This window comes from Dermacentor silvarum, chromosome 10, assembly GCF_013339745.2.
Source record: "Dermacentor silvarum isolate Dsil-2018 chromosome 10, BIME_Dsil_1.4, whole genome shotgun sequence".
Taxonomy (NCBI): domain Eukaryota; kingdom Metazoa; phylum Arthropoda; class Arachnida; order Ixodida; family Ixodidae; genus Dermacentor; species Dermacentor silvarum.
Window position 1 is genome coordinate 93,289,567 of NC_051163.1, and position 22,862 is coordinate 93,312,428.

General features: G+C 46.2%; 2 protein-coding genes and 1 long non-coding RNA gene across 10 annotated transcripts in view; 2 read left to right on the forward strand and 1 right to left on the reverse strand.

The window, feature by feature from the left end:
• LOC125940510 (uncharacterized) overlaps positions 1–22,862 on the forward strand; it is a 467,947-nt gene that overhangs the window by 156,137 nt on the left and 288,948 nt on the right. The window lies entirely within an intron of this gene.
• LOC119466294 (uncharacterized PE-PGRS family protein PE_PGRS46-like) overlaps positions 1–22,862 on the forward strand; it is a 422,307-nt gene that overhangs the window by 150,881 nt on the left and 248,564 nt on the right. The gene's annotated exons all lie outside the window — the stretch shown is intronic.
• The window catches only part of LOC119466292 (cuticle collagen 2-like), a 1,179,781-nt gene continuing 1,166,597 nt past the window's right edge, over positions 9,679–22,862 (reverse strand). For all 7 annotated transcript variants that reach the window (XM_049656727.1, XM_049656726.1, XM_037726772.2 and 4 more), the window contains one exon: positions 9,679–10,143. In XM_049656727.1, the coding sequence (XP_049512684.1) occupies positions 9,719–10,143 (425 nt within the window). In that variant the 3' untranslated portion in view covers positions 9,679–9,718. The remainder of the gene's footprint in view (positions 10,144–22,862) is intronic.

A 22,862-nucleotide genomic window follows, 5' to 3' on the forward strand; every position in this document is an offset into this window, starting at 1 on the left:
CAGCTGTATTACGACGACTGCTACCCTCTCATTAATGCCGTAGAATTCATCAGTGTTGCCCGCTATGCCCTTATGTAATAGAAATCCTACTCCGAATTCCTCTACAGCAGAGAACGTACGTGGCCGTTAGTTAGCACTGTATAAGCCTCACCGATTCTTCTCACCTCACTAAGGCCAATAATATCCCTCGCAATACCTGGTAATTCTTCAAATAGCCCTGCTAAGCTAGCCTCACTCGACAGGGTGCATGTGTTGAGCGTTGTCAGGTACAGTATACATAGGCGGCCTATCCAGACCCAGAGATTCTTAGCACCCTCTGCCGCGTCGCAGGTCTGACCGCCACCTTGGTCAGGTGCTCCGCAGCCGCTGGGACTGAGGGCCATGGGTAAATTCTACGAGTCATTAGGGGGGTAGCGGGCGAATACTGCACCAGGGAGGTCATATACTGTTCTTCTGAGGGAGTGACTTTGTTGAAGCTTAGTGGGCCTTCCTAATTTTGTTGCACCTTGAATAGTACAGCCCCACTAGCTCTCGGCGATGCTTTCTTGAAAGTGTCAGGTGCCACTCCATGCCTGAAACTTCGCCTTAATTAACACCAAAGGTCGTGATTTCGACTCCGTCTACTGGTTGTAGTTTGAGTGCCGTGATGAACTACATCTTAATTAAACATGCCTTAGCTAACTTCGCCCTCATTACCTCTACATTAATTCACTCTGGCTTAATGAACTTTGTCTTCATTGGCGTCACGAAGTGCCTTGATTAGCTCACTTTTGGAACATCGAGGTCACGCCAACGCCGACCTTTCCGTCTTATGAGCCTTATTATCATCATCATCATCACCATCGTCAGCCTATTTTTATGTCCACTGCAGGACGAAGGCCCCTCCCTGCGATCTCCAATGACCCTTTTCCTGCGCTAGCTGATTCCAACTAGCACCTGCAAATTTTCTAACTTCATCACTCCACCTAGTTTTCTGCCGTCGTCGACTGCGCTTCCCTTCTCTTGGTATACCCACTCTGTAATGGTCCACCGGTTATCTATTCTACGCATGACATGGCCTGCCGGGATCCATATTATTTCTTGGCGAGCATTCGGCACTTTGACAGTATCTATATATCTATGTATCTATATATCTAGCGGCCTACGTCTTGGTGCTCTCAATTGTATCGTTAACTTGGTGTTTACCAAAATTAGCAAATTATGATGAGAGTGTATGACAAAAATAAATGATAGATTATAACATGAATAGCACAACATGTGTGTCATGTAGGTTAGCAAATAGCTGCCTACGTCTTGGTGCTCTCATTGTCGTATCGTTAACTTGGTGTTTACCAAAACTGGCAGAGTACGACGAGATAGTATGACGAACATAAACGATAGGTTATTACATGAATATCATAAAATGTGTGTCTTGTAGGTCATGAGATAGCTGCCGAAGTCTTGGTGCTCTCATGGTCGTTTCATTAACTTGGTAGGTACCAAAATTGCCATAGTATGACAACAGTGTATTAAGAACATAAATGATAGGGCATGACATGAATTTTATGAAATGCGCGTCATTTAGGTCAAGAAACAGCCGTCTGAAATGCCAATGACCCAGCGAAAAAAATATTACCACTCGGAAAACACTGAAATCAGTTTGGACGTGGGTACTAAGGGAAAATACTAAATGATAATAGTAGAAGTCATAATGATGAGCATGAGTCTGCAAAAATGACAATGACTCAGCGAAAAAAGATTCACACTCAAAAACCATCGAAATGGCTCTGACGTGGCTAAAAGTGAAGGAAACACTAAAGGATTGTGGTAGAAGCCATAGTCATGACCATGACTCAGCAAAAATTACAATGACTCAGGAAAAAAGATTAACACTCAAAAACCACCGAAATGAGTTCAGACACGCTTGCTAAGTGAAATAAACACTAAAGCATGATTGCAGAAGTCCAAGCCATGAGCATGACTGCAAATAATACAATGACTCATTGAAAAAAGATTAACACTCAAAAAACAGTGAAATGGATTCGCACATGGGTACTAAGTGAAGGAAACAGTAAAGGGTGGTTGTAGAAGCCATAGTCATGCCCATGACCCAGCAAAAATGACTTACTCAGCAAGAAAACATTAACACACAAAAAAAAAACACTGAAATGAGTTCTGGACATGGGTACCAAGTCAAGAAAACAGCAAAGAATGATGGTAGAAGTCAATGTCGTGAGCCTGACTAGGCAAAAATGAGAATCACTCAGCAAAACAAATGAAACACAAGAACCACTGAAATGGGTTCGGGTGTGGGAACTAAGTGAATGAAACGCTAAAGGATGATGCTAGAAGTCATAGTCGTGAGCATGACTCTGCAAAAATGAAAATGACAAATCTAAAAAAATAGCATTCAACAACCACTGAACGGGGTTAGGACGTGGGTACTAAGTGAAGGAAACACTAAAGGATGCTGGTAGAAGTCATAGTCGTGAGCATGACTACAGCTTTCACCTTAAGGTCTCTTAGGTGTAGCTAAAGGGATTCCTGAGGAATCATGACATGAATGTCATGACGTGTGTGTCATGTAGGTCATGAAACAGCCGCCCATGTCTTGGGGCTTTCATGGTCGTTTCGTTATCTTGGTTGGCTCCCCGCACACTGCTTCGCATAAAATCGGTTCCCACAGAGCGTGGGATCTGCCAGCTTTTCTTTTTCTGACGATGTGTTGCCACGTTCAGGCAGTAGTCAAAACATGCAGCGACCTTTGGACATGTGCACTCTTTTGGCGTTTCGGCGGTGACCTCCAGTTTCGGATACTATTACAATTACGGATATTAAGGACGTCAGGTAAAACGGGCGTTCTTTGTCGTCTTACCAGGGTCTGTTGTTGACTGCATGCGTGCGTGCGTGCGTGTGTGTTTGTATGTGCGTGTGCATGTGTGTGTGTGTGTGTGTGTGTGTGTGTGTGTGTGTGTGCCACGAAAATCAGCACTGTATCATTCATTGCAACGCGGTGACTGTTGCCGCGTGGAACCAAACGCTTGCTAGGTTTGTGCATTGCGTCGCCTACCAAGCTTACGTCGTCCATGCCGCGTCGAGCGAGTTTCCCGTGGAGCATTCGTACCCGCTCCGCTCGTGACCGCTTGCTTGGATATGGCGAGGATTTTGTTGAGTGAATGCGGCAATGGCTAAGTCCATTCGTTTCTGCAAGCTACGCGCACCTCGTGTCTCCGAGAGATTTTACTGGATATACAACATGTCGCACTGCAACCAGCCGCAGGAGGAGGGGAGGAGGAGAGAAAGAGAAGGCAGGGATGTTAACCAGCAGCAAAAATATATTTCGGTGCCCACCACCAAACACGCCAACGTCTCATCTCGGCACGTGCTTGGATCCGGTCTGCGCTACCGGATCGGACTGGATTGGATGGCAATGTCCAAGCTGTAGGTTGCCAACGCGGCCTTTGTTTCCCGCTAAAACTAACGTAAGCGAGAATTTTCGCGGCTCGTCTAGCGTTTTGGCGCAGCGTGGCGCGAAAATGCGAAATTGCATCGAAATAACGCAATTGGCACAGCTGTTGAACCCCTTTAGTAATAAAAAAGTAGCTTCATCTTGGAACGACATGGCGTTGGTTATGGAAGTCTGTTTCAGGGATCATCAGGTATCAGAAGTGATGAGTCAGTCAACTTCCGAGAGCAATGAGAAAGACAGATAATCGAATTGCCCTAGACATGCAACGTGCAAAGGGAAGGAGAAGATTCAAAGGAGATGGAAATGAAAATGGCGTAATACCACGCAGGTACATGAGAAGATGTGGGTGCCACTTAGAAAAATGAGGAAGCCAGAATTCAACCAGAGCCATTCCAAGCTGTACGAGCAATCTGTAGGCATATGAGAAAGAGGGAAGCAAAATGTAAGTAGGCAATCATGGGAGTTTCAGAAAAGGCAGAATAAAGGATCCAGGCGCAACTGGTAGAATACAAAAGGACTATCATTTAGAAATGGCATGCGGAAAATTTCAGTTTTCCGAAATATGGATTGAAAGAAAGAGATAAATGCCTGTTTTGAAGTTAAGGATGTTCTCGAGCAAAGTAACGTGAACTGGGCACATTTATACATGTAAAGTGTTTGGGACAATGAACTCGTAAACAGTGTGAACTAGAGATGGGTCGCTCAGGAGCGAGCCGGATTTTGTGAGCGGCTCTTTTTAAAGAGCGAGTGAGCGGTCGTTGAGTAAAAATGAGCGGCGGTTCTTTTAGAGAAAGGGAGCCGGTTCTCTCGCGTTAAGAGAGCCGTGCCGATGCGTTCCGTCAGGGCCGGGTCTTCTGCTGGGTTAAAGTCATGCTGGGTGCGACTTCCGCGCCATCTATTAGCGGTACGAGAAAGCAACTGCCCTCCCGCCCTTCCTCGCAAGAGTCGCCTTCACCCCCTCGCCTTCGGCAGAAGAACGAAAGAACCGCCGCTCACTTACTGAACCACCGCTCCCTCGCTCTTCAAAAGAGCGGATCAAAAGATCCGGCTCGCTCCTGAGCGCTCAGGAGCCAGCCGCTCTTTTCGCCACGGCTCCCTCGCTCTTCAAAAGAGCGCTCAGGAGCGAACCGCTCTTTTCGCCTCGGCTCCCTCGGTCTTCAAAAGAGCGGCCCGCTCCTGAGCGCTCAGGAGCGAGCCGGGTCTTTTGAAGAGCGAGGGAGCCGTGGTTCAGTAAGTGAGCGGCGGTTCTTTCGGAGTGAGGAAGCCGGTTCTCTCTCCTTGAATGAGCCGTGCCGAACCGTTCAGAGCTGGGTCTTCTGCTGGGTTTCGATGTTTTTCGATTTCTGACCGACGAATGGTGGCCAGTGTGGTCCGACTCGCGCTACTGGTACTCGCTCGCAGTGTGTGGTATGTGCAGCAGTCCCCTTGGTTTTTTGTGCCTCTTATGGTGTGGCACCCGATGCCATCGAGGGTAGAAGTAAAGAAGTCTTACTTGGCAAAGGATGGTAGCGTTCGTTGCCTGCTGCTGTTGAAACGATGTCGCACCACTCTCACCGATCGCACATCGTGCACTGGTCCAATAACACTTCGAAGATGGTCTTCCATGTCTTTAAAGGGCCCCTAAACCACCTCAGATCTTTTATGAACATTTCAAGTAAACGCGCATCGAGTTCAGTATGCCGTCAAGATCCACGATGCCAAACGCTGCTGCAGGAGCGTCAGAAAAAAAAACACACACACACACACACAATGGCGTTCTCCTCCCCTCGCCTTTCCGGTATCCCCAGCGGTCGTCACGATGTCAGCAGGGAGAATCTGGTGATGTCAACTGCGGAAACGATGTCCATTGGTTGAACAAGAACCTACGACTTCCGGTTAGTCTGCTAGCAGGTACGCACGCTTTCTGCTCTTCCTCGTCGTGTTGCTCGTTTGTGCGCCCTTGCGAATCGGTAATTACAGCCCGCTACGCAAGTGCCAAATCGCTCGCGTTCCAACACAGTCCTGCTTAGCGGTCTGATTAGCTGCGCGAACAGAGTGCGACAGTGTTGGCCTTTCCAGACGTGCGCGCAACACAGCTTCGCATAACACGGACCGGCACCGCAGCAACAGCGGGTAGCCGAGAAGCGCTTAGTCCACGTTACCGGCACGGTAACTCATCGCACGCCGTTTGCCATTCGCGGGCCGCCGTTCGACAGCGGTTCTTGCTCGCGAACGGCGAGATTTCCTCGCCGTACGTAGAGAGGATGAGACCGGTACTCATTCGTGCGACAGATTCACCGCCGCTGATCGCTCGATGGTGCCGATATCGTCGCTAGGCCTTTTCTGGTTCCCTTCAAAGCTAAAACGGACGGCGCTTTGAAATTAAATACCTGACGCTCACAACCGCAATATTTCTTATCGTTGTTATCGCTCTTCGCAATACTTGTACACACAGAAGAAAAATACGCTGATATTAGCGGCGCCGTCGGCTGCGATGCGAGCACAACCAAGCCCGTCGTCTCCCGACTGCAGCTGAACTTTTCAGTTGCCGGTGGCGGAGGCGCGCAGGTTCGCGGTCGTCGATTGGGCCATTGATGGTGCAGCGGGCGGGGCGCCAGGCCGAACTGCCGTCTACTATGGACACCTCTCGCGCGGCAGACGTTCTACGGCACTGGCGGACGGTTCGCCGTCGGTATATGTGCCGCTAGCGTGGACGTGACCGGAAGTATGCAGTGTTTCGACAAGCGCGTTGGCGATGACGTATGGCACGTGACCTTTCGAGAAGCACTCGGCGAGGAGGGGAGGCCAACCGATGAGGAGAGTAGCGAAGGAAAGAGCGAAACGAGCGAGGGCCTTTTTTCGATCATCAAACGCGTGTAACTCCGCTATTGCGGTACCATTTCGAAACATTCTCGCGGCTACGAGTTCGTTGTAGACTCGTGCACAACTGCAACACCACAACTAAATTTCGACCTCTGGGTGGTTTAGGGGCCCTTTAACGACAAGAGGTGAACATACAGTTTACGTCCTGGTCTTCATTTGTGCTAATTAGGGTAGTCATGAAAATATCGTCCATGACATCCACTTAAGTGCATTTTCTGAGCGTGTTTCATTAGCACGTCAATAAAACGAGGCCAATGATCTGTTGTGTTGTAATAGAACTTCATTTATTCATTTTTTTGGTCCTGGTGTATGATGGCATGATCGCCAGTATCGCACGTGCACCCAAGAGAAAAAAAAAAACGAAAGGTACGTGCGGCCGTTTTGTGGATCTTTCGTATGATTTTTGTATTTTACTTCAAGAAATGATTTCCACATTCATTTTGCCATGGCGTTACAGCTTACTTATATTATAGCGAACGTACGTATGTGAATAAATGAATAAAGTTGAAACATAATGTACAACCATTTTGTGTTCTTAGTTTGACAAAAGTTCATTTTAAAGTACCACAAAAACTGACAAGCCTCTGTAATGACGATGAAATTACAGATTTTGTTTTCTGAAAAAAGTACGTCGCATTCTGCCTGTCACAGTATCATAAGCATTTTATCCCCAATATCACAGAAGAAAGCTTCATTACAACTAAAAATTCACGCTTTTAATATATGTAAAAATATTCTCTAAATATATCGAAAATACCAATAACACGGTTAATAAATTATGCATATATCGTTTTTTTTCAAAGCCATTTAACTACAGAATATGCATAACACAGGTTACACGTTTAAGTGAACCGATGAGCCGTTCAAATGAACCGGTTCATTTCAGTGAGCTGAGCCGTTCCGAGCCGCTCACTGAAGTGAGCCGTTTTGACCATTTCTAGTGTGAAGAGTGCATGTGGTGAAATGTGTGCGGTGCCATCATACGTCTCTTACTTCATCTCTTGAACATCCACGCCCTACAGATCGGCGACAACATTGGCGAGCCTGCCAAGATTCTATTCCGGTCCTGTCACTGATCCTGGTGGTCTAGAGATGGAGTGGGAACGTTTGGCGGCAATAGCTAAAGATTTAAAGATGTGACAGAAGGCGGCGATGACGTTTTTCGAGTATGCTCAGCGAGAGAAAGAAAATCAGCACGAACGAGCGCGGGAAAAGCGCGAAAGAGAAGAAAAGCCGGCACATCCCACCCCCTGTGGGAATCGATGTTATGCGAAGCAGTGTACCGGGAGCCTACCAAGTTAACGAAACGACCTTGAGAGCACCAAGACTTGGGCGGCTGTTTCAAGACATACATGACGCGCATGTCATGGCATTCATGTCATGAGTCCTGAGGAGTCCCTTTAGGTAGGCCTAAGAGACGTAGAAAGATACCTATCAAGAAAGGGGTCAGGCAAGGAGACACAATCTCTCCAATGCTATTCACTGCATGCTTAGAAGAAGTATTCAAGCTCTTAGACTGGGAAGGATTAGGAGTGAGGATCGACGGCGAATATCTCAGCAACCTTCGGTTTGCAGATGACATTGTCCTATTGAGCAACAATGGAGAGGAATTGCAACAAATGATTGAGGACCTTCATCGAGAAAGTGCAAGAATTGGGTTGAACATGAACATGCAGAATACAAAGATAATGTTCAATAGCCTGGCAAGGGAACAAGAATTCAGGATCGCCAGTCAGCCTCTAGAGTCTGTAAAGGAATATGTTTATCTAGGTCAATTACTCACAGGGAGACCCTGATCATGAGAAAGAAATTTACAGAAGAACCAAATTGGGTTGGAGTGCATACGGCAGGCATTGCCAAATCCTGACTAGGAGCTTACCACTGTCGTTGAAAAGAAAAGTGTACAATCATTGCATTCTACCGGTGCTAACATATGGGGCAGAAACTTGGAGGTTAACAAAGAAGCTCGAGAACAAGTTAACGACCGCACAAAGAGCGATGGAACGAAAAATCTTAGGAGTAACGTTAAGAGACAGGAAGAGAGCGGTGTGGATCAGAGAACAAACGGGGGTAGACGATATTCTAGTTGACATTAAGCGGAAGAAATGGAGCTGGGCAGGCCATGTAATGCGTAGGATGGATAACCGGTGGACCATTAGGGTTACAGAATGGATACCAAGAGAAGGGAAGCGCAGTCGAGGTCGGCAGATAACCAGATGGGATGATGAAGTTAGGAAATTCGCAGGCGCAAGTTGGAATACGCTAGCGCAAGACAGGGGTAATTGGAGATCGCAGGGAGAGGCCTTCGTCCTGCAGTGGACATAAATATAGGCTGATGATGATGATGATGAAGAGACGTTAAGGGGAAAGGCTTAGACATACTCATGACTGACTTCGACCATCAATCTTAAGCCTTTTTCTTCACAAAGTACCACCTCCGAACCCATTACATTGCTTTTTGAGTGTTAATCATCTTTCGCAGAGTCAGTAATTTTTGCTGAGTCATGCTCATGACTATGACTTCTACCATCATGATTTAGTGTTTTCTTCTCTTATTACCCACGTCCTTGATGGTCGAAGTCAGGCCAGAGGAAGATGAGCTGAAAGAGAAACCCCAAATGGATAGGCGCAGGGGTCAGCAGAGATGCTTCCTGTGTGACCTTCGCGGTCATCAGGCAATTCATTGTCGTGCGGGACGTGATGATCAACGTGAACGGAAATATTGTGAATGGTGTAAGAATAGCGGACACAAAACTGAGGAATGCAAACGCAGACCACGAGAAGTGTCAACGATTATAGCCGCTAGTGAAATTAGCGAAGCTCGCAGGTCTGAAGAACAGGAAAGATTAGAGGTCGTAAGTGCAGTCATTGTCGAGAGTAAAGACCAAGATATGCCAGTGGTAAAAGGTAAAGAAGCAAAGAAGGCTACTGTATTAAGACACACTGGTGTGGACAGTGTGCTAGTAAGGATAAGTTTGCACCTCAAAAAAGTTTGACGGGGCAGGTGAAACCAGTTATGTTCGTGGACAGCTCGGTGAGATACCTCCCGGAGGCTAAGATCTATAGATTCACGCCGTACTATACAGGAAAGGTCATAGCCAGGTGCGTAGAGGAACCGCTGTATGAACGTATCTTAGAAAATATATCAGGACCGCGAAGAGTCGATGACCCATAGTCGCTCAGTGAAACTATGCGGTCAAACAGATCTAGGAACTGTGACGACAGTAAGAGGGACAAAGAACAAGAGGTTAACACGCAAATATAGTAGTTAGGCAACTTGATGTATCCGTGAATGAGCTGGGAAGGCAGCAGAGAGAGAATACGCATTTTGTGTCGCAGTTAAACGCATTTAAACGCAGAGATACGCATTTTGTGTCGCAGTTAAACATTTATTCCCCTCCCGGGGCCTCATCGGCCTCCTGGGCGTCCGGGACGTCCATGTCGTCCGGGGGGGTTTCCTGGGCCTCCGACGCCTCCTGGGCCTGCCGCGCCTCCTGTTCCTCCGGCGCCTCCTTGGCCTCCATCGCCTCCTGCACCTCCGTCGCCTCCTGGGCTTCCACCGATTCCTGGGCCTCCGACGCCTCCTGGGCCTCCTGGGCCTCCTGCGCCCCCGGTGCCTCCTGCGCCCCCGGAACCTGCTGCGCCCCCGGCGCCTCCTGCGCCACCACCGATTCCTGGTCCGCCGACGCCTCCTGGGCCTCCTGGGCCTCCTGGGCTTCCTGGGCTCCCTGCACCTCCGTGGCCTCCCGGGCCTCCTGGGCCTCCCGGGTTTCCTGGGGCTCCTGGGCTCCCTGGGGCTCCAGGGCCTCCTGGGCCTGCTGCGCCTCCTGCGCCTTTTGCACGATGGAGTTATCGCTTTTTCTTTCTGCTGTACGTTCGCTCCCCGTGAAATCGCGCGTCCCTTCGCACGCTTTCAATCGCATATTTCAGTCGATTAAAATTGGGTGCATCATTTCACTTTTTAGACAACTTCAATTTCACCCGCCAGGGTGGCTCAGTCAGCTAAAGGCCTTGCGCTGCTGAGCACGAGGTCGCGGGATTGAATCCCGGCCCCGGCGGCCACATTTCGATGGAGGTGAAATGCAAGAACGCCCGTGTGCTTGCATTGTTATCATCATCATCATCAGCCTATATTTTATGTCCACTGCAGGACGAAGGCCTCTCCCTGCGATCTCCAATTACCCCTGTCTTGCGCTAGCGTATTCCAACTTGCGACTGCAAATTTCTGGAAACTGAAGCTGGCAACGTTCAACACGCGCACCCTCTCGAGTGAGGCTAGTTTAGCAGGACTATTTGAAGAATTATCAGGCATTCCCTGGCATATTATTGGCCTTAGTGAGGTTAGAAGAACTGGTGAGGCTTACACAGTGCTGACTAACGGCAATGTCCTCTGCTACAGAGGTCTTCCAGATAAGAGAGAATCCGGGGTAGGACTTCTAGTCCATAACAACATAGCGGGCAACATTGATGAACCTTCCACTCTCATTCTACAGCATTAATGAGAGGGTATCAGTCATCGTAATAAAGCTGAATAGAAGGTACAAAATGAAGGTCGTACAGGCCTACGCCCCTACCTCTAGTCATGATGATGAAGAAATAGAACAGCTTTATGAAGATGTTGAATTAGCAATGAGAAAGGTGCAAACTCAGTATACTGTAGTCATGGGCGACTTCAATGCAAAAGTGGGAAAAAAGCAGGATGGTGAGCAAGCAATTGGCAACTACGGCATCGATTCTAGGAATGAAAGAGGAGAGATGTTAGTGGAATTCGCGGAAAGGAATAGGCTCCGAATAATGAATACCTTCTTCAGGAAGCGCAGCAACAGGAAGTGGACCTGGAAAAGCCCTAATGGAGAAACAAGGAATGAAATAGATTCCATACTCTCTGCCGATCCAAGCATAGTGCAGGATGTAGAAGTGTTAGGTAAGGTAAAGTGCAGTGACCATAGGTTAGTGAGGTCTAGGATTTCTCTCAATTTGAAGAGAGAAAGAGTGAAAGTAGTCAAGAGGAAACAAGCCAACCTAGAGGCAATAAGGGGAAAAGCAGACCAATTCCGGCTGGTGCTCACAAACACATATGTAGCTTTAGTACAGGAAGATGAAGACAACATAGAGGTAATGAATGAAACCGTAACTAGGTTGATCACAGAAGCAGCAATTGAAGTGGGAGGTAAGGCACCAAGGCAATCAGTAGGTAAGCTCTCCCAGGAAACAAAGGACCTAATAAAGAAACGACAAAACATGAAAATGTCCAACTCAAGAGATGAGATAGAATTCGCTGAACTGTCAAAACTGATCAACACGAAGAAAGTAAGGGATATTCGAAATTATAACGTGGGAAAGATTGAGGAAGCCGTAAAATATGGACGCAGCATTAAATCAGTTAGAAGAAAGCTTGGCATAGGACAAGGCAAGATGTATGCACTGAAAGATAAGCATGGAAATATCATCAGCAATTTCGATGACATAGTAAAAGCAGCAGAAGACTTCTATACTGACCTGTACAGTTCCCAGAACAGCCAAGCTACTTTCATTCGAAATAGTGATGAACCGGATACAGAGGCTCCTTCTATAACTAGCGATGAAGTTAGGAGGGTCTTGAAAGACATGACCAGGGGAAAGGTTGCTGGAGAAGATGGAACAACAGTAGACTTATTCAAAGATGGAGGAGATATCATGCTTGAAAAGCTTGCGGCCCTTTATACACAATGCCTCACAACTTCAAGTGTACCAGAGAGCTGGAAGAACGCCAACATTATACTAATCCATAAGAAGGGAGACATTAAAGAATTAAAGAATTATAGACCCATTAGCTTGCTTTCAGTATTGTATAAAATATTCACCAAGATAATTTCCAATAGAATCAGGGCAACACTTGACTTCAGCCAACCAAGAGAACAGGCTGGCCTTCAGGAAGGGATATTCTACGATGGATCATATTCACGTCATCAATCAGGTAATTGAGAAATCTGCGGAGTACAATCAACCTCTCTATATGGCTTTCATAGATTATGAAAAGGCATTTGATTCAGTAGAGATACCAGCAGTCAAAGAGGCATTGCGTAATCAAGGAGTACAGGAGGCATACGTGAATATCTTAGCAAACATCCTTCAACGATTCCACAGCTACCTTGATTGACCACAAGAAAAGTAGAAAGTTACCTTTCAAGAAAGGGGTCCAGGCAAGGAGACACAATCTCTCCAATGCTATTCACTGCATGCTTAGAAGAAGTATTCAAGCTCTTAGACTGGGAAGGCTTAGTAGTGAGCACCAACGGCGAATATCTCAGCAGCCTTCGGTTTGCAGATGACATTGTCCTATTCAGCAACAATGGAGACGAATTACAGCAAATGATTGAGGACCTTAATCGAGAAAGTGTAAGAATTGGGTTGAAGATGAATATGCAGAAGACAAAGATAATGTTCAATAGCCTGGCAAGGGAACAAGAATTCAGGATCGCCAATCAGCCTCTAGAGTCTGTAAAGCAGTCTATTACCTAGGTCAATTAATCACAGGGGACCCTGATCACGAGAAAGAAATTTACAGAAGAATAAAATTAGGTTGGAGTGCATACGGCAGGTATTACCAAATCCTGACTGGGAGCTTACCACTGTCGCTGAAAAGAAAAGTGTACAATCATTGCATTCTACCGGTGCTAACATATGGGGCAGAAACTTGGAGGTTAACAAAGAAGCTCGAGAACAAGTTAAGGACCGCGCAAAGAGCGATGGAACGAAAAATCTTAGGACTAACGTTAAGAGACAGGAAGAGAGCGGTGTGGATCAGAGAACAAACGGCGATAGCCGATATTCTAGTTGACATTAAGCGCAAGAAATGGAGCTGGGCAGGCCATGTAATGCGTAGGATGAATAACCGGTGGACCATTAGGGTTACCGAATGGATACCAAGAGAAGGGAAGCGCAGTCGAGGTCGGCAGAAAACCAGATGGGATGATGAAGTTAGGCTTGCATTGTAGTGCACGTTAAAGAACCCCAGGTGGTCGAAATTATTCCGCAGCCCTCCAGTACGGCGTGCCTCATAATCAGAACTGGTTTTGGCTCGTAAAACCCGAGAAAGAAAGAAAGAAAAAGACAACTTCAATTTCGGTATTCGATTGTAACGCGACGATTGACTTATGGTAGCAAAGATCTGGAAAAACCTCGCGTTACAATCGAGTAAAAATTATAGTTTTGTGAGCAGAAGCTGTAAGCCTCATGAAAGAGGCGGTAGTGATTTAGTGCTTTGAACAATCTGTAGTCCTTTTGTGAGCACTCATATAGTGCTCTCGATGATGAACTCCACGCATTGCGAACATTTGTATGCACTGTCTTAGCATCTATGATTAATCACGAAAGAAATTAATATGGCAGACAATACGAATGGTAACTTGCAGTGACGAACTGTGTGTGTGTGTGTGTGTGTGTGTTTGTGTGTGCGTGCGTGCGTGCGTGCGTGCGCGTGATTTCATCTAATCAGTTGACGTAGTTCTCTGATCCATGCGCGTACAAAGAGACATACAGGCAGAAACAAGCATACACCTACAAACAAGCCCACACGCACGCAGAAAAGCAGACGCACCGACACACGTACACGTACCATGCGCATTCACCCACCGAAATACTCACAAACACGCAAGCACACCTACAGGGAACTGCACCAAAGCACACGTCGAGAATTCTCTGGCGCTATTTTTCGTGGAAATAATTAGCCTCACACTCAGCGTTGATCGTGTATACGCACATGTGCTTATTCACTGACACTTCTTGGTTTCGGTGGCGTTTATTAGAATTCCCTTTTTAGGAGCTCGTTGCAATTAGCCAGAGCAGTCAGTAGCAGCAGAATGTTCCGGACGTAGGCGGCTTCACTCTCGCGTATGATGTAGTCTACATGCCTTCGTTTCCCGCCGCGGATCAACCTTCCATAAGCGTCGGCGTAGAAAGTGTGGACACTCGGACGCAAACGTTTGAGCGAAAGTCCGTGGTGAAGAACCAGCGCAGGTGCTTTGCCTAATTAAGAACAATAACAGGATGAAATGAAAGTTCGTTTCCTTGTACAAAACAAAGAAAAAGCCCTTTAGCAAGGGATGCTTCAAACATACTGTGTAATCGTTGCAAGATATGTAACACAAGCCTTTTAAATCCGGAAAGTTGCGAGGGCGGTGTTCCGAAATTACATTCGGGGACTTGAAAGACATATAATCATAATATACATAGATCACATTCGTGATACGTTCACTTTTCTTGACTGTGGCAGTGGCCATATTGTTTGTCATTTTTGGTGTGTCATGCTCATGGCTATAACCTCTACGATCATCTTTTAGTGTTTCCTTCACTTACTAACCCCGTCAGAATCGATTTCGGTGGTTTTTGAGTGTTATCGAATCTTTTATCTATGAGTCATTGTAATTTTTGCTGAGTCATGGTCATGACTATGGCTTCCACTACCATTCTTTAGTGTTTCCTTCACTTACTACCCACGTCAGAACCATTTCGGTGGATTTCTCTTTCTTCTTTCACTGAGTCATTGTCATTTTTACAGTCATGTTCATGACTATGACTTCTACCATCACCATTTAGTGTTTCCTACCCTTAGTACCCACGTCCGAACCAATTTCAGTGTTTTTTGTGTGTTGATATTTTTTTCGCTGGGTCACTGTCGTTTTAGGCGGCTGTTTCATGACCTAAATGACACGGATATCGTGAAATTCATTTCATGCCGTATCATTTTTGTTCGTCATACAGTGTTGTCATACTACACTCTGAAAACTAGGGATGGTATCGCAGGAGTGAAGGGGCCGATTTACTCTTCAAGGCATTGTTTTACTCTCGCAAAATGTCGGAGGGAGTGAAAAGGCATTGTTCACTCTATCCGCAGCGAGAGAGTGAAATGTTATTTCTACTCCGCCCATCTGAGGAAGAGTAGAATGCCCGTTCCACTCTTGTGGGAACAGAAGCAAAACGCAGCATATACTGCTGCTTAAATTGCATGAGGCTGGTCGGGAACATGGCGATATATCACTCACGCAGGCAGAGCCAAGAGCGCATCGTTGTTCTTCTAAGAGAACAGGCATCCAGCGCGCAAACTGGTGCCGAGATCAGCGCACTGCTTTTTGTTTCGGAGTCGTCCCACTGCGCGCCTGCACAACATCACGCAACAGCACAGCCATAGTGTAACATACAAGGATAAGAGAGGACAGTTCCATAGGCCCCTGCGGCCAATTTTGTTTCGAAGCGCACCTAGTGGGTGTGTGGAATCTACACAGACTCAGAGATTGGGACTGCAGGAAAACCAATCTCGAAGGCTATCTTCTGGTGATTAGAACAATTACACCGCCTCCAAGATCACCTCCGTGCGAGTGCTCGTCCCGGATGCTATATTTCGTCTTTTTTTAACGCGTTGCTTGCATGCATCGAGTAGCTTCGTGTAAGCTGTACCACCAGAGCAGCAAGCACACGATGCCACTTTGTGTTTACGCAGACATTTTAAATAAACATGACAAGTGTTGGAAGAGACGAAATATTTTATTTTCAAGTCATATTCTCAGTAAGCATATGTACTTTTTTTCGCAACGTTTGATGAACGCAAGCACAGAAAGATGGTTGCACTGCAAAGTGCAAGACATGCCAGAACAGGTGCCATATGTTGAGAATAAATTTCACAAAAGAAATAAACAGGCGATATTATGAAAAACCCCACAGAACAGTAAACCTGCACAAGACAGCTAATGCTGTCTTGTGCAGGTTTGTGCAGGTTGTGCAGAGCGCGGTTAGCAGACAACTGCAGTGAGCAGCCTTCATTCCTTGCATTAAATAGGAAAATAACGCTCGTCCTCTAAAGCCTAACCTTTCTTATTAAGTGGTAGTTTCGGGCTGCATAGCAAACAAGGAATGAAGGCTGCTCACTGCAGTTGCCTGTCAACCACGCTCTCATCCTGTCTTGCCATTGTTAATACACCTCGCAACACAGCAGTAATTCCCGTAGTACTTGACTATGGTAGGCATGACCTGAAAAAAAAAAGTGTTGGTTATGTCTTCTCTCCCGCCTTCGTACAAATTTTCACCTAAGCACTTCAGATTGCCCTTTCGCGAAAAGCGTCACGTGCAATTGTCGCAGCTAAAAAAGCTACCTTCGGTGCCACGCATGCGCTACTGAGGCAGGAGTGTTTATTCAGAATACGTCGTAGCCACAGCTTACAAACATTCTTCTCAATTCGCAAGTTCTCTCTACGTGCGCTCGTAGCAAAGGCTTCAAGCAATCTGCGCACGCCACGAATAACGATCCTAAGCATAACTGCATTCTGTCACAGAATTGTTGCAGACACGTGCATTCAAGACACGGGGGGCTGTCACCCCGTCAAGCTACTCATTGCAGTAGCTTTTTGTGACTGCTCCGTTCTTTCTTGAAAAGACAAATAAATCAAATCAAATCAAATTCAGGCTACGTATACCGGCGTGTGCCAAGAAACAATTTTCTCGCAAACGTGCTGCGCAGCATTCCAAATTGCTGTTTCTTACATAATGTGAAGAAACCCACGAACATCATGCGTGCAGTGAAGAGCACAAAAAGCTTATCTGCGTCGAACAGCACAACGCGATAAATGTGAACTTACGGCTGAAGTGACAAATACATAAGCAATTTGCAAAGTATCGAAGGAAAAAAACGTAATGAAGGCTTTCTTACCAAGCAGAAGCCAAGCAGACAGACGTTCTGGCAGACGAACCCAGCAAAGACCCCGCAGACGTTATCGCCCATCGTTTGTAGCGTCGCCTTGCCTGAGCACACCATGGCCGATATTTTGTAGCGATGCGTTTTTGCTTTATTCTTTATACTAGTCTTATCATTCACCGCTCACGGCCGGCTGATCCCGTTGATAACGTCTACGTCTACAGCCACATAGACAAGTAGACGTATAGTGCACTATAGAAAAGTTACTACAGTAGATAACTAGTACGCGCGTTCCCTTGGAGACAGGGAGTGTTGTATTGCCCTCTAGCGGGCGGCACGAAGCTGCGTAGCTCGGCCGCTTTTAGGCTGGATTGGCCACTCTTGTAATCCGTATGTTACTCTATGGCACAGCGCCAGAGGAAGACTATCCGTTCAGCGGGCAGGCCCGGGCGGGCGGCGGGCGCCAAGGCCATCCAAGAAAACTCTTGTCTCAGACATGTTTCACCGCCGCGAAAAGAGGACAGTCGTTCATCGTTCGTTGGATTGAACAACAAATAGGGCCCATTCACACTTGTGACTAGGCAAGGTCGTGCGACCAAGTTGGTCGCAAGGTGACCAGTCGCAAGTAGTCGCAAATGGTGGCTTTTCTCGAAATGCGACCATTTCGGGCCATTCGCTCACTGATCGATTTTTCAGTCACGCGACCGCAGTCGCAGAACAGCTGAACCAATCAGATGCGAAGGAACAGGACGTCCGTATACGCTGACGCTTATTTTACGCGGCGATGACATTTCAAGCAGACGTGAACGGCATATCGTGATACCTTTCGGTTTAGCGACTCGTCGGTCGCATTTGTAAGTGTGAACATCGTTCGTCTTGAGTAGTTTTCTGGTCGCCAGTCGCAATTGGTCGCGCGACCTCGCCTAGTCGCAAGTGTGAATGGGCCCATACTCCACGGTAAGTGATTTCTAACTTACGTGGCACATTCTGCGTATACATGACATGCTACCGCCAGGCAGTGATCGCGAAGTTAAGCCTGTTAAGCCGCCGCGATTGCCAACGGACTAAGTATGCGTGCGGCGTCATTCGATGTCAATAGAAAAAGCCAGTCGTCGCGATGACTGCATGTGATTTTATAGCTTGCCGCTATTCGTAAGAGCTTTCAAAATCGCAAACGCTGAGTGAAGCACGTTGGGTTCAATAAAAAGTAAGGCGCGGCGTCGTATAAAAAGTTTTCTTCACCAGCCCACGATTCCGTACCAATGCGGAGTGTGTTTAGCGTGTGTTTTACGTGCTTGAATTTATTTAGTTTCGTAGTCTACTGTGTGCGGAGCGCTCTATAACTAAGGAGTTCCATAATAAAAGGCGTCAGCTTGTTATTAAATATTATTAAATATTAAATTGTATTAAATATGATTAATTATGAAAGCGCACGCTTGACAGTGTGTTTCGCCCATGGGTAATCTGCGGCCAGTGATGTTACCTGCAGCGATAGCGCCAGTTAGTAACTTGCCGCAGGCACACAGCTGCACGCTGCGTGAGGTCAGTTTCATAGGCGCCGACTACGGGGGGGGGGGGGGGGGGGGGGGGGGCTCCGGGGCTCGAGCACCCACCGGAGTTTTCCCGGAGAGGAGGAAGGGCTAGAGCCCCCCCCCCCCCCCCCCCCCAAGGCGATCCGTAGCCTAACCCCCCACCCCCCCGCCCTTGCAGTGTCAATACTGGAGTTCTGTTGCCCACATAATTTGAGGATGCTTTTGCGTTGCATCTGCCTTTTCACTTTTGTTGTGGCTAAAAGCTTACGGCATCATTGTCGGCGCGGACGTTCACGGATTTTACAGTATACTTGTGGTTTATTTCGTCAAATCCTGACAATAGGAGGACAAGCGCATTAGAAGCACCAGCGGCAGCTCTATACTTCATCCGTGTTTCCTCACTTCAACACTTTTTTAAATTTCTGCTGAGAACACCATGCACAGACACAATATATTTATATACACAGGACAAAGTTTATTATATTTTTTAACGGGAAGGAGGTAGCCAACTAAATGGATAGCCTATACCTAGAGAATCAACACGTTGATGTCTATTGACCTCACTTCAAATTACTTTGCGTGCTTTTTTGACCCTGGAAAAAACTTGCAGACTAAGAGTCAGTGACCCCTTCGGCAGAGTCTTCTATCAACGGTGTGTGAAAAGTGCGTGAGTTATATGAGTCTCAATAGTTATTCTCTTTCCAGTAAGCAATGCTAATGACTGGCGACAAAAAAGAAGAAAAAAAGCTCTTCTAATTATTTACATTTACGCATTAGGGATAGAAACATCGCCTCTTGCATGCAGAGGCCATAAATACGGGGTGTTTCAGCAAACACTTACAAAGATTTTTTAAAGGTTGCGTGTGGCAGATAGCACACTTCTAGTTCATGAGCTGGTCTACTCGAAGAGGCGGAAATTACTTGACAAAAAATTGAAATGCATAATTCACTAATTAACAAAAATTCACCAATTAGGTTTTTAACATAATAATGTATGGCCCATGTTTCAATTTACAAATTCTAGCCGTGGATTTCGCAAGGCAGATGTACTACGAACTAATTCTCAGGATGGCAGCAGTTTTGAGATATGGATTCCCGAACATTGTGGAGAGATACGTTGGCAGTCCAGTTATTTTTGTGCTTGCCCGCCGTAGTTGCTTAGTCGCAATGGTGTTGGACTGCTAAGCATGACGTCGCGGGATCAAATCATGGCCACGGCGGCTGCATTTCGATGGGGGCGAAATGCTAGAACACACGTATACTTAAATTTAGGTGCACGTTAAAGAGCCCCAGGGTGGTCTAAAGTATTCCAGAGTCCTCAACTACGGCGTGTCTCAAAATCAGATCGTGATTTTGGCACTTCAAACCCCATGAAGCGGACTACTTCTGGAATGTGAAAAGAAGACGAAGAAGAGAAGAAGAAGAAGAGGGGTGGGCGGAGGATAATATTAAATGGCGGACAACACCCGTCTTACCGAAGTTATGTCTGGTGATTAGTTATTCTACCCAGACCGCTACATATCTATTCATACTTTTGTGCTTCGATACATAAAACGACGTTTTGTTAAGAAAGTGACTGCCAAGCAAAGTTAGAGAATTAATCCACAAAGTTAGAGAATTAATATCTCGACACTGGTGTCAGCTTGAGCATTAGTTCCAAGTGGACTCGAACCCCTACGGCTAGAATTTGTAAATTGCAACATGGGCCATAAGGTAATTAGCTAAAAACGTAATTGGTTAATTTTGTTAATTAGTCGACTATGCATTTCAATCGTTTGTGCAAGTAATGTTCACCTTTTCGAGTAGACGAGCTCATGAACTAGAATTGTGCTATCTGCCACAGGCAACCTTGAAAAATTTTTGAAAGTGTTCGCTGAAACACTCTGTATATAGAATTCACTCAGTAATCGAAATGATGCCAAGCCGGATTCACTCGAAATCAGAATAAATAGACGTTTAGAAGTCATGCTCAGCAGCGCTTATACTCGGAATCAAAGTACTAATAAAACAGTGCAGTTTGGCCGGGAAGGCGAAGCAGTATTAGTGATAGTGAAGTAGAAGACAATTACATGAAGGAAGATTCTTACCGTGTAAATCCGTGTTAGGATCGCACCCGTGTAAGGGTGGCACCCCCAACTTGGCGGTCAATATTAAAAAAAAAGACATCCAACTGAGGAGCAATCGCGTTGCGTGCGCTGATTCTGATCGGGCTTAACAGCGAATTATCGCGCGTCTGTACTGGAAGTCGAGAGGAGGTGATCGCGGAAGTTTATGGTGGATTTCATACTCGTAGTTGGAAAAATGATGTCAAATGACCCGGTCCCATGAAAGGTCCGTCAAAATCGCCACATAAAAATGCGGCCCTTACACGAGTCTACACGTTATTCATAGTGGCCATATAAAGTGTAGTAAACATTCACCTAAAATAAAAAAGTAAGCATAGTGTAATGCACGGACCAGGTGAACCTGTAAATAGCTCACTGGATGACCTCGATCATTCGCTTTCATAACGCAAGCATTATGAAGAACGCCGGCAGCGGAGGCGAACGGTACGTACAGCCGCGCGATTCCCCGCAACTCCGAAAATTAGATTCATCATAATTATCTGCCGATTTTTATGTCCACTACAGACGGCCTCTGTAAGTGATCTGCAATGACTTCTGTCTCTTAACTCTGCAACACTAGGGGCGCGGAAAGATAGCCCGGCAAGGAAAACAGCGCTCATGAAGTTAGCAGCCATCCCTACTTGCCCCGTATCATTGCACCCACCAACGATTACCAATAATTATGTATGGCACGGGGGCCGCATAAGCGTCAGCCGCGCACAGTCATTCTTAGCTACGGCAGGGCTAGAGGAGAAGACACGTGCTCCGTTTCCCATTCGCGTTTGATTACGTGACCTAGAACTATAACCCGAATATTGAGCACCTGGGTAGATAATGCCCATCAAGACGCCATCCTTTTCGGTTTGCTGTTACGTGTTTTTCCCGCACCCACAGTGTATGGGTCGCTCAATTATATGGGTTTTGGATATAATACCGAACATCATGACGACGACAACCGCGAAAATTTGCCTGGAGTGTCGATATAAGTGCCTTCGCCACAACGCGAGAAGTATAAAATTGTTAGCAAAGGCTATATATATGTATGTATAGATATGCATATATGTAAATATATATATATATATATATATATATATGTAAACGAGAAGAAAGGGAACCGAGGGGCCTGATTTTTATTAATCATACCATAAGAAGCCAACAAACATTAACACCAAGGACAACATAGGGGAAATTACTTGTACTTTAGTAATTGAATTAAAGAACATGATAAATTAATGGAAATCAAAACGGATGAAAAAACAACTGTCCGCAGGTGGGGAACGAACCCAAGTCTTCGCATTACGCGTGCGATGCTCTCACCATTGAGCTACCGCGGAACCGTTTTCCCATCCACTTTCTTGGGTATTTATGTTTTACAACTAGACCTAACCCTGGGAGTGTTAGCCAGCGCCACCACTCCAAACCTAAGGGCGGATGTGGAACATCCTTTCTGCCGCAGGCGTCACGAGCACGTGATCTTTTTGGGTGATGGCAACTGGTCAATAAACCCACATATGCTACCTGAAGGCATCAATGTTGCTGTATTCGAGACCCTCGTTATGTTTTGAACGAGAAGAAAGGAAACCGAGGGGCCCGATTTTTATTAATCATATCATAAGAAGCCAACAAACATTAACACCAAGGACAACATAGGGTAAATTACTTGTACTTTACTAATTGAATTAAAGAAAATGATAAATTATGGGAATCAAAATGGATGAAAAAACAACTGTCCGCAAGTGGGGAACGAACCTACGTCTTCGCATTACGCGTGCGATGCTATCTCCATTGAGCTACCGCGCAACCTTTTTCCCATCCAATTTCTTGGGTATTTATGTTTTACAACTAGAACTTATCCTGGGAGCGTTAGCCAGCGCCACCACTCCAAACCTAGGGGCAGATGTGGAACATCCTTTCTGCCGCGTGCGTCACGAGCACGTGATCTTTTTGGGTGGTGGCAACTGGTCAATAAACCCACATATGCTACCTGAAGGCATCAATGTTGCCGAATTCGAGACCCTCGTTATGTATTGAACGAGAAGAAAGGGAACCGAGGGGCCCGATTTTTTATTAATCATATCATAAGAAGCCAACAAACATTAAAACCAAGGACAACATAGGGGAAATTACTTGTACTTTACTAATTGAATTAAAGAAAATGATAAATTAATGGGAATCGAAATGGATGAAAATACAACTGTCCGCAGGTGGGGAACGAACCCACGTCTTCGCATTACGCACGCGATGGTCTC